Raw genomic sequence first — 12,713 nt, 5'->3', positions numbered from 1 at the left:
CTTCTGTCCTCCATATCCGTTAGTTTACTCCTGAGGTAGAGGAGGTCTTGGTCTCTATCCTGGGATGCGGCTGCCTGCGTTTCCAGTGATCCATGCGTTGTTCCAGTCCTGTCACCCTGGATTGGAAGCCTGCAATGTCTGATCGCATAGATTTGGTCTCCAGTGTTAATGAGGTTATAGAGGCGTCCATTCCCTCTATTCGGCGGCTGACAGCGGTGATCTCCTGTAATATCCGTTCCATGGTTGTGGGTTGTTCGTTGTCAGACATCGTGATGGGCTCAGTTGGGGGTGGTGATGCGTGAGGGCCTGTCGTTATAGGAGTTGGGCGTTTATGGTGGAGCGCTTCTGAGAATAATAGTTGCTGTGCCGGTTTGCTAGCGGGTTTATGGTTTGGTTTGCTACCCGGCATCGCCTTAATGGTCTGCAGGGACTACCAAGCTGGAGCCCAGGTTTTTCCCGGGGTCCGATGGGGGCAAAGGTTTCCGAGTCGGCCGGGTTCCGTTTCTGTTCCGTCCCCTTTTTTGTTATCTGTTTCCGTCTGTTTACTTTTCTCCTCTTACCTTTTACCCCCTTTATTTGTACCGATCCAGTGACTGCTGCAAGGTGTGGCAATCTACTGTTGTCATCATGCAGGGAGGGAAGTGATAGCGATAAAGGCACCAAAGTGATGGAACAGGTGTGGGGCCTGTTGTATTCCAGAGTATTGATGAAGCTGTGTCCACTATTGTGCCAGCGTTGGAAGGAGACAATGTAGGGCACTCCTTCAATTAGGGTGAGTTGCAGGTGGTATTGGGGGGGGGGGGGAATAGGCACGCCCTTCTTCATGTCTTTTTGCCAGCAGTCCGTCGTGGCTGACGGCATGTATTCCTAGACACCCCTCCTGTAGTCCGTATTTTTTGTTATTATTATTATTATTTTCTTTTACAAGGGGAGGAGTGGGGGAGAAATGCGATGTCCCGGTGGAGGGATGCCGGCAGGGTGGCACAACGTCTCCCGTTAACGCTGGGGAGCAGGGAGCCGTACCTGTAAGGCCAGTTGTTTTTTCGGCGGTGAGGCCGCTCCGCCTCGGGTTCCGAGGGAGCGGTTCCACCCCTCCAGCAGTGCCTCTGTCCTTGTCGCTTGTTGCAGGTCCCCTGGTGCTCCAACAGGTCCCCCCGTCGGGGACCGGGAACCTAAAGTATCGGAAGGGTCTCCGAGGCCCTCCGCCACGATCCTCGCCGCCGCCGAGCCGGCCGCGGCGTCGGAGCAACGCGACTCCGCCCTCCAGGCAGGCCTCCTCCTCCGAGGCGAGCCGTGGGTCCACAGGCTTGCGACGGCGGGCCCTCCTAGCTCGTATCCGGAGCACAGCGGCAACAGAAGGGGTCGGCGCCAGGCAGGATGATCGTTCTGGCGGTCTCTGCGCCCCCGTCGCCTCCCTGGGATCGCCGCAGCCCGGAGGTCACTATTTAGGTGGCCATCTTACTTCGTGGCCCGGCCACGCCCCCCCATATTCACTCTTAAAATGAAGGAGGTGAAATTAAGGACTCTGCAGATCGATGCTTGGCAGGACATCTATAAAGAGTTCATAGTTCCAGATAGTTCTGTAACATTCAGGACTTCCTAACGTTGTCATTTATTCAACTGCAAACTAGAGAGCTTAATTACGAATTGAATTGCTGGGGAACTTTACAAATCTACATTTATTTAGGGACTCCTTAGAAATGAAACACATTTAAAAGGTATTTACTTATCTGTTGATATTTGATGTCATTTGTTAATAAGAAAACTCTGGTTCACTTGATTTTGTTGATATGGTTTTCTCGCATCACCTCTATTAGACTTATTCTTGTCTAGCTGTAAGAAATGGTGGCAGACAGTATACCAATTATTTGCAGTACATTTGTTACTGATCTCATTATTTCAGCTATTATACAGGCACTATTAGGTTCACTTAATTATAAAACCTAGATCCTGATTCCCCTACCTACCATTCTTGGACTTCACCTATCTCCGCATAGACTGAGAAACCAGGGAATTCAGAACAAAGCACTATGCCCGAAATGCTTTGGGAAAAAAAGGTCCCAATATCACTCATAGTTTGGTGAACTGATGATTACTGTAAGAGCATTAGGAAGGTGTTTTAGAATATCAGGAGACATTTGCATTGAAACACTTGGTCTCACCAGAGTAGCAATGTTGTTTGGTTACAACTTTAATCAGTTGACAAACATGAATTCTTTATTTGGTGTAAAGGCATTCACAGAAATGTTTGAGCTTTATCTGCTAGCAGTTCACTATTCTAGACTATTTTGTTCTTGTTCTTAGCTCGTATACATGTATAATTGAAGTATTTATTGTAATTTACTTCTGTTGTTATGTAGGTATATAGGATGTAGTGTTTTAATATTTGGCAATTTAAATGTATGTTTTTTTTTTTACTTCAGACACTGTAAAAAATTGCATAATTTCAATAGCCCTTCTTATGAGTCAAATTATTTGTCTTTACGGCCTGTCTATTACTGTCTGAGTGGAACCCCAAATATACCCTGATACATTTACTAGTCACCTAGGCCTTTGCCATTTGGTCATCCTTATGTCATTCATGGCTGCCCTACAACCAACACACACATCACATCCTGGAACCAGGTCTCCTTTGCAGTGTTCTGCTGAGCTCAGCATGTGCACTTATGCCAACTGGCCAGTGCACAGGCTAGCAGAGACATAAAGCCAACAAACAGGCTCTGCCATGCCCTTCTCATTTATGTAGAAAATCTGAAAAATATCCACTGTTTGACTATTTTTATGGTCATCTGTTTGTTACTTGAACATCTTTCAGAAATGTACTTCCTGTTATGTAGCACTCTACCTTGCACATCAGTATTGCTGAGTTTCCAATTTGAGCTAATGAATGGAAATAGCAGGCGTTTCTCAATGAACAATTGGCAGACACCCACATGCTAATCATGGCTTTGTTGTGAGATGGGACCGCTTGATTAAAGTCTCCAAGAAGCTGTGAAAAATCAGGGGAAATGCATCATTTCTCAAGCATATTTTGAAAGTCTGGGCACTCTGGAGAAACAAAAGAGAGATGTATTTTGGCAGGTTTACTTTAAAGGGAATGACCATCGTTACATGAGCTCTCCAAACCAATCAAGAGAGAAAATGTGTCACCCCCATATAGCACTGTTTTGAAAAAATGCACTGTTCCCCAGCAGCGGATGACTCTTACTTAAAATGAGGGGGAGGGCAGGATTACAATAATAATAAAAGAAAACAAACAGCGCTTACCTTTGGACGGACGTCTCTCCTGGGTTAAACGCGCGACGGGACCCAGGAAACTGCACTAGCCAATCCTGGTGCTGCTTTCATGCTGGTAACCAGTGTCAGGATTAGTGGGAGCAGGCTCTCCCAGCGCTCCCTAGAGCGCTGGAGGCCTGTGCCTTTTCTAACCCACCTGTCTTAAAACAGCTGGGTTAGAGATGTTTAAAGTGCACATGTCAGGCTGTCTGTCTCAAGATGGCTGGCGAAAGGGATATACGCACTTTAAACAAGTGCACAGCTCCCTGCTGCCACTTGGCAACGAAGTGGCAGCAATTGCCCGCCCCATCCTGACACTCTCTGTTCAGGACAGGGCGCTGAAAAATAAAATGGCAATACACCAAGTTTATTACCATTTTATTTTTCTGTCCTGGGTGTGCTCTTGTTTACAATTCAATCAAATAGAACTCGGAGGCACAGGGCCTGATATTCGCAATGCACTTTAAAAAATATATACTTGCGTAGATATTTTCTTAAAGCTTGTAAAGATTTGGAGTTAAGATTGCCTTGGAAGTCCTGGCCCCACCGCCACCTTGATACATATGGAAGAAGTGAAAATGCAGGAGATAGGCTGGTTTCTGTGGAAGAGAAGGAGAATTTATCTTCAGATAATTGTCCTTCCTGTTCAGTGATGTTAGTGTTAGGTCCATTGTGCTGCATCCTTGGTCTGCTGTAACTCATGCTTAATCATTTGCTCTTTCGCTGTTGTTATTACAGATGATTGTTACTGGCCAGTCGGAAAATGGACAGGTTCTCCATGTGATTCCTGCTACTCAGTCAACAATGGCACAAGTGATGTTACCTCAGGGTCAAATTCTCAACATAACCGCTACCCATGGTGAGCATTCTCTAATGAATTGCTTGAATTTTGTCTTGTTTAATTAACCTTCATCATTCAGTTCTGCCTCTGTCATGGATGAAATGATGTGTTGCGTCTGAAATAAAAGCGCCTTCATTTTTGCTTATTCAATATTATATAATGACACTTTTATGCAGTCATCCTTATATTGTATGTTTAGTCATTTTTCTGCATCAGACTTAGGCCTTTATTACAACCCTGGCGATCGGTGATAAAGTGGTGGTAATACCGCAAACAGGCTGGCGGTAACAAAAATAGAATTATGACAATGGCGGGACAGACAGCCACTTTAACACACCGACCGCCACAGCAATATCAACAGGCACCACGGCGGTAACCGCCAACAGCCAGGCGGAAGACAATGTACCGCCCACACTATTAGGATAGGCCTATTCGCCACCTTTTCTGAGGCGGTACCAACTACATCAAAAGCACGGCGGAAACAGAACACAGACGTCAGAGGACTCGCCTCTGGAGACTCAGCGAACAACCATGACGCCATGGAGCCCGAGCTACACATATTTCCGATGCTCGTCTACCTTTTCCTGCATTATGAGCAGCAACGCCGGCAAAGACGACCACGGTGAGTACTGCCGCCTAGCACACAAGAGAGGAGGGAGGAAAAAGATAGTGACACACACACGCCACATCCCCACCCCCAACACCATACTCCCAATCAGAAGCACACACATTACATATCCACCCCATACCCCTCAGGAATAATGCAAGGACAAAATGATTGGAAGAAAGTGAATGTAATACGATAAACACAAACGTATATACATATTTACAAATTTAGGGACACTGCCCAGTCCTCAACGTCCGTGGGCCACCTGGCCACATCACATAGGCCAAAGCCCCACCTCACTCCTGCAACAACACAGAGAGAACACTGTAGGGGCATCAGGTTGAAAATCCATAGGCACCTCCGGGGGACAGGGAATGGAGGGGGCTACATGCCCTGTGCGATGTCCTGGGGAGTGCAAGGCCACAGTCTCTCAAGTGGGTGGTTTGCCCACTGCTTGGTCCTGGGGAGTGCAAGGCCACAGTCTCTCAAGTGGCTGGTTTGCCCACTGCTTGGTCCTGGGGAGTGCAAGGCACAGTCTCTCAAGTGGGTGGTTTGCCCACCGCTTGGTCCTGGGGAGTGCAAGGCCACAGTCTCTCTAGTGGGTGGCTTCTCCACTGGTTCTGGAGGGGGCCTTGTGCCCATTGTGCTTCACCCTGGGAAGTATGGGGTGAGTGGATGGCTTCTTCCACTGGTTCTGGAGGTGGCCTTGTGCCCAGTGTGCTTCATCCTGGGAAGGATGGGGTGAGTGGATGGCTTCTTCCACTGGTTCTGGAGGGGGCATTGTGCCCTGTGATGCAGATCTTGGGGAGTGCAAGGTCACAGTCTCTCACCTGGGTGTCAGACCCACATGCTTTGTAGGGGCTAGGACACAAAACAGCCCATGGAGACAGGTCTACACACTGTCCGCCGGCAGTGATGTCTGCTCAGTGGTGGCAGTGCTGGTGGCGGTGCTGGGGGCAGTGCTGGCAGTGGTGGGGGGAGGCTCCAGCCCATCCCCTGCAGCCTCGGACGGCTGCCCACTGGGGCTGCTGCTGCTGCTGGCAGTGGTGCTGGTGGCAGTGCTGGCAGTGGTGGGGGGAGGCTCCAGCCCATCTCCTGCAGCCTCAGACGGCTGCCGACTGTGGCTGCTGCTGCTGGCAGTGGTGCTGGTGGCGGTGCTGGTGGCAGTGCTGGCAGTGGTGGGGGAAGGCTCCAGCCCTTCCCCTGCATCCTCGGACTGCTGAACCACCATAATTGGTGGTGTGGGCTCCGAATGAGTCCTAGCGCCAGGCCTCCTGTCCTTCCTTCCTGCTGGTGCAGGCCTCTTGCCCTTCCAGTCAGCAGCCGGGGATTGCCCCTTGCCCTTCCCTCCTGCAGCTGGTGGTGCCTCCTTGCCCTTCCCTGTCACAGCTGGTGGTGCCTCCTTGCCCTTCCCTGTCGCAGCTGGTGGTGCCTCCTTGCCCTTCCTTGATGCACCTGGTGCAGGCACCCTGTCAGTTTTGCTGCCTGGGATCCTCTCCCACCTGCAGTAGCTGTCGACACTACTGTGACCGTGGACTGTGTGGGCTGAGGTGCTCACCTGGGTCCGACCATCCTGGCCCGACGAGAAGGACGGGGTGGGGGAGTGGTAGGGAAGAGGTCAAAGGTGGAGAGGAAAAGCTTCTTAGGGACATTGGGGCGGGAAGAGTGTGAAGGTTTGGGAGTGGAGGAAGAGGAAGTGGTTGTAGGAGGAGTCTTTCTGCTGTGTTTGGGTGCAGGTGCATGGGCTGGATGCTGTTGTGAGGTGGATGGCTGTTGGGTGTCTGAGTGCTTGCATTTGTGTACTTTGGGAGGAGAGGGCACAGACACAGTGGGAGAGGACACAGGGGACATGTGCATGGATGTGGGGGTGGTGACTGCCAGTGAAGGGCGTGTAGTGATAGGCGTGATGGTGGTAGTGGATGGGGATGTAGTGCATGCAGGTGTGAGTGTAGACGCAACTGGGAGGGAGGTGGAAGAGGAGGAGGAGGGGTATGTCTGCATCTGGATGGTGTTTGTGTGAGTGCCTGTGGGATGATGTGTGGTGCTTGTGTTTGTCTGAACCACTCCTGTGTGTTGTCCTGGGTGCATGCTGGTCTGCCTGTATGCTTGGGATATGTTCGCTTTGAGGGGAATGGGATTGGGAAGATGAGGTTGGAGGGGGGAGGCTAGAAACAGTGACAGTGGCTTCCATCAGGGAGGAGGCCAGAGCCTGGATTGATCTCTGTTGGGCCGCCATGCCAGAGTGAATGCCCTCCAGGAATGCATTTGTTTGTTGCAAATGGGCTGCCAGACCCTGGATGGCATTCACAATGGTTGACTGCCCAACAGAGATGGATCGCAGGAGGTCAATAGCCTCCTCACTCAGGGCAGCAGGGCTAACTGGGGCAGGGCCTGAGGTGCCTGGGGCGAAGGAGATGCCCACCCTCCTGGGTGAGCGGACACGGGAAACACGCTGAGGGGCTGCTGGGAGGGCAATGCTGGTACGGGGTGGCGGATGTACCTGTAGTTGGGGTGGGAACAGAGGAGTCCGCCACCACCAGGAAGCTTCCATCAGAGGAGGTATCACTGTCAGAACTGTCCCCTCCAGTCTTTGCCGTGGTGCTCCCCTTGCCCTCCGTCCCACTGGTGCCCTCACTGTCATTGGATTCAGCATCATGGGCCCTGTGGGAGGCAGCTCTCCCCGTCGCCGGTGCCTCTACTCCTCCACCAGATGATGCTAATGCACATAAGGACACAGTGACAAAACAAAAGGGGGGGGAGACAAAGGATACCCTTTGTCAATGGCGGCAACAACACCACTGTTGGCGTACACGACACACACACACACACACAGGGAACAGCCCTACGCACTAGGCAATGCACTAACAGTCACAATTCTAGTCACCAGCCCATGGACTGGGATACCTAATGCCAATTGCATCATGCCTACTAGCTTGGTTGGAGGAGGTGTACAACAGACCCTGCCCAACATGAGCCCTACCCTGCAATGCCCTGCGTGGCATAGGGGCACCCACAGGCCCACATCCCCCACCCGGATGCCACCCCACCACGCTCAAGTACTATATTGGGGTACTGTACTCACCCCCTTGTGGCTGCTGTGATTCCCCCAAGCGCCCATCCAGCTCCAGATAGGCCACTGCCAGTATGCGGGCCATCAGGAGGGTCAGGGTTCAATGGGCACCCCTTCCTTCCAGCTGGGCCTCCGCCATCTTCCGTGCCCAGCATCTCAGTTCCTCTCACCATTTGCGACAGTAGGTGCTCTGCCTGCCATAGACCCCCAAGGTCCGCACATCCTTGACGATGGCACGCATATGCCCTTTTTTGATGGGCGCTGCCCTGCAGAGAAATACACATAGGAAAAGGTATCAGTTAGACCGTCCTGCCTATTACACTCATGGCCCACCATAGCCCTCACATCCCCTTATGCACAGGCATTGCCCACCATACATGCAGCACGCTGCCCAGGGCCCTTCCACCAACCCCTCCTACACGTGGCCCTCACACACAGCACTCCATGACCCATGCATCGTGCTCACAGTGTACTCACCTGTTGGTCTGGAGGCCCATACAGCATTCGGTACTGGGGTAGGCCCCTATCCGCCAGTCTCTCCAACTCCACAGCGGTGTAGGCAGGGGCCCTTTCCCCAGTGACACGAGCCATGGTCAGTTCCAGACACAGGTCACAGCAGCACTTGCAGTGTAGGGCCTCTCCTGTTGAAGGTCAGGTAGCAAGTGAGTGAACAGATAGAAATGGCAGTGACGTCCGCGGCGGTGCGTACCGTCACTACCGGCGTACATCACCATTGTCCACTGTAACCCATATAGGGCCCAATGGTATCCAATGAGGAGTTGCACGGCGGTTCTCGATCGCCTCCCGCAACGGCGCGCAACGTCAGCGGAATTTCCTCATTTCTACCTGTCCTTCCATAGAGGACAGGCTGACACCATTTCAGGGGGGGGCAGGCCATGGCACCTAACTGCATCACAGTACACATAGGCACCATTTGGGCCTATCCAACAATATACTGTTACAGTCACAACATGCAGTGTAGTGTTTGGAAATATGGAATACTGACCAGCTGCTCACCGTTTGCCCCCTAGATTGCAACCGCTGCGGATGAATAGGAGATGGAGACATCTCCCCATGTACAGGCCCCTGGTGGACTTGGCAACAATGGAGGACAGGCACATTATCCTCACCTATAGATTGGACAGGGTCACAATCACAGAGCTGTGTGCCCAATTGGAACCTGACCTGATATCTGCTATCCGTCAGCCCACTGGGATCCCCCCTCTTGTGCAAGTCCTATCAGTGCTCCATTTCCTGGCAATTGGGTCCTTCCAAGTGACAGTGGGCTTGGCAGCAGGAATGTCTCAGCCAATGTTCTCAATAGTGCTGACCAGAGTGTTGTCTGCCCTGATTAAACACATGCACAGCTACATAGTTTTCCCCCAAGTGGAGGATCTGGCCACAGTGAAAGCAGGTTTCTATGCAATGGGGCATATCCCAAACATTATTGGGGCAATAGATGGTACACATATTGGATTTGTCGTTCCCCCCCCTCCCCTCCCAAGGAAGGAACAGGTGTTCAGAAATCGAAAGAGCTTTCACTCCATGAATGTGCAGATAGTGTGCCTGGCAGACCAGTACATCTCCCATGTCAATGCAAAGTATCCTGGGTCTGTGCATGATGCCTTTATCCTGAGGAATAGCAGCATCCCATATGTGATGGCTCAACTCCAGAGGCACCAGGTGTGGCTAATAGGTGAGCCCTGGTTCCCACCCAGTAGGTGTTGGTGTATGGGTATGGTGTGGGACCCAAAGGGTTAGTGTGTGTCTAACAGTTGTCCCTCGATATTTGCAGGTGACTCTGGTTACCCCAACCTCTCATGGCTACTGACCTCTGTGAGTAATCCCAGGACAAGGGCAGAGGAACGTTACAATGAGGCACATGGGCGAACAAGAAGAATAATAGAATAGACATTTGGCCTCCTGAAGGCCAGGTTTCGTTGCCTCCATCTAACAGGAGGATCCCAGTACTACTCACCCAAGAAGGTGTGCCAGATCATCGTGGCATGCTGTTTGTTGCACAACCTTGCCTTACGTCACCAGGTGCCTTTTCTGCAGGAGGATGAGGCTGGAGATGGGCGTGTAGCAGCAGTGGACCCTGTGGACATTGAAGATGAGGAGGCAGAGGATGAGGACAACAGAAGTGCAATAATATGACAATACTTCCAATGACACACGAGTAAGACACTGTAATTTCACTTTTCATTGACAGTTTTGTGTTTGACATTGTCACTGACAGGCTGATTTTCCCACTTCTATGGCCACTTACTGTACCCTTTTGCATCTCTATTTTCAGATCTTTGTGCCCCATTATCACTTCTGGTGTGTTGACTGCAGCCAACTACAGGTCATTCCTATGTATGCATTACTGTACAGTTGTATTGCAGTGTTTAAAGCTTGTTAAACAAACACATAGTTCAGTCATTTGACATACTCCATACATGTATTTATTTAAATGGTGTTTATTTAAGTGCTAATAAGTAGAGGGGGATGTGCAGTGGGCTGGGGTGATGGTGGAGGAATGTCCAGGATAGAGTCCAGTCTATTTGTATCACAGGTGCATTGTCCAAGGGGGCATAGGAAGTGGAGCAATGGCAGTTCAAGGTGGACAGGGTGACAGAGTGGGACACAAGGGTGACAATCAGGAGAGTCTTATTTCCTGGCGGGGGTCTTGGCAATAGTCTCTGGCTTCTGCCTGGATCGCAGGGACTGTGTGCGGGGTGGTTCTCCTTCTGCAGGGGGTGGGGTGCTGGTGGCCTGTTGTTCCTGTGGCGGGGCCTCCTGTCCATGAGCGGCAGCGGAGGTGGAAGGCTGTTCATTGGTTTGGCTAGTGTCAGGGGCCCACTGGGGTGCCACTGCCTCCCTCATGGTGTTGGCCATGTCTGCCAGCACCCCTGCAATGGTGACCAGGGTGGTGTTGAAGTCCTCCCTGATCCCCAAGGAGGACTTGTCCAGTATCTGGCCCATCGTCTCCTGGGAATGATGGTATGCTCCCAGGATGTTGGTGAGTGCCTCCTGGAGAGTTGGTTCCCTGGGCTCTCCTCTCCCTGTCGCACAGCAGTCCTCCCAGCTTCCCAGTTGTCCTGTGCCTCTGTCCCCTGAACCGTGTGCCCACTGCCACTGACCCCAGGTCGCAGATCGTCCTGTGTTTGTGGGGTTGCCTTGGGGTCCCTGTAGTGGTGGACACACTGCTGATTGACATGTCCTGGGAACAGAGGTATGGGCCCGCTGGGTGGGTACTGTGCTGGTGTTTCCTGAGGGAGGAGGCTCTGTGGTGGTATGGGACTGTGCCTTGGTTACCGACAGTCCGGAGATCCCTGATGGGCCAGGTTGGTCATCCAGATCCAGGCGTCCAGAGCTGCTGTCATCACTGTGGACCTCTTCTGGGGTCGGGGGATTGGATGTTGCTGGCACCTCCTCTCCGGTGACATTGTGTGGGGGACCTGTGGGGATGTAAATGCAGTGTTATTGTTTCTGTGTGTGTCATCTTGTGCATGGGTGTGTTGCCCTCTGTGGTTGTTATTGCCCTGTCAGCTTTGCCTTGTGTGAGTAGTTATGTTGTGGGCTAGGTGATTATCTCTAGTGTGCATGCTTTAGTGATGGGTGTCCATGCAGGTTTGCAATGGGGGTCCGTGCATTGGTGTTACATGCAGGGCTTGGTATTGGGAGGGGTGGGTTGTGATGATGGGGTGTGTGTGAGGTGGTGGCGTGATGGGAGTGAGGGTAAGGGTGGGGGTTTGTGATGGCATGCAGGTAGGGGGGGTAATAGTAATAGAGAGTTGACTTACCAGAGTCCAGTCCTCCTCCTACTCCTGCCAGGCTGCATGATAGCCAAGACTTGCTCCTCCCATGTTGTTAGTTGTGGGGGAGGAGGTGGTGGTCCACCGCCAGTCCTCTGTACAGCGAGTTGGTGTCTTGCTGCTGTGGAACGCACTTTCCCCCGTAGGTCGTTCCACCTCTTTCGGATGCCATCCCTTGTTCTGGGGTGCTGTCCCACAGCGTTGACCCTGTCCACGATTATCTGCCATAGCTCCATCTTCCTAGCAAGGGATGTCTTCTGCACCTGTGATCCGAATAGCTGTGGCTCTACCCGGATGGTTTCCTCCACCATGACCCTTAGATCCTCCTCCGAGAACCTGGGCTGTTGTTGTGTTGCCATGGGTGTAGTGTGAGTGGTGTGGGTGAGGGTGTGTGGGTTGATGTGTTCGAGTGTGTGATGTAAGGTGTGTGGATGGTGTATAGGTGATGGTGGTGTGTGGCTGTGGTCTTGTCTGTGGTCTTGCTATCTCTCTTGTGGCAAGTGTTTGTATTCGTAAAGGGTTGCGGGTAATGAGGGTGTGTGTTTTATAGTGGTGTGGGTTTGGTGTGTGTATGTGTGTCAGGTGTGTGTTATTCAAATTGTCCAATGTGGTCTTGTTTTGTTAGGTTGTGTGTATTTTGAGCGCTGCGGTATGTGGTATGGTTTAGTGCCATTGAATGTCCGCCACAGTGATTCCACAGTGATTCATGGGTCATAATGCTGTGAGCGTAGTTCTGTTGGCGTAATGGTGTGGGTTTTGCTACTGCCAGTTTATCACTTACCTTTGGGCTGACGGACTTGTGTGTGGCTGTGTGGTTTGGCCAAATGCTATATACTCTGCAAATCTTCCAGTGCTAATACAATGGAAAGAAGATTATATTTGTACCTTCAGCCTTGGAAGAACATCATTCAGGACTCATTGACCTTCTTTTTTGTCAACGTTACAAGTCCTTAGTACTTTTTTCAGTGCATCTCCTTATTTCACCCCAACTCACTGTCTTGGGAGTTGCTGATAGAAGTAAAGACATTTCTGGACGTTGGAAACTAGAACATGGTCTATTCAACAAGTGTGATCATGGATTTACTTGTCCTTTTTCCTGTCAATAAGAGTAATCGAGGT

General features: G+C 51.3%; 1 protein-coding gene across 1 annotated transcript in view; it reads left to right on the top strand.

Annotated features, from left to right (window-relative positions):
• CARF (calcium responsive transcription factor) overlaps positions 1-12,713 on the top strand; it is a 256,489-nt gene that overhangs the window by 70,017 nt on the left and 173,759 nt on the right. Inside the window, exon 4 of the mRNA XM_069226035.1 lies at positions 4,015-4,135. Coding sequence (XP_069082136.1) covers positions 4,015-4,135 — 121 coding nt within the window. The remainder of the gene's footprint in view (positions 1-4,014; positions 4,136-12,713) is intronic.

The sequence above is a fragment of the Pleurodeles waltl genome, chromosome 3_1 (genome assembly GCF_031143425.1).
Source record: "Pleurodeles waltl isolate 20211129_DDA chromosome 3_1, aPleWal1.hap1.20221129, whole genome shotgun sequence".
NCBI classification, from domain to species: Eukaryota; Metazoa; Chordata; class Amphibia; order Caudata; family Salamandridae; genus Pleurodeles; species Pleurodeles waltl.
This window is presented reverse-complemented; position numbering and strand designations above follow the sequence as displayed.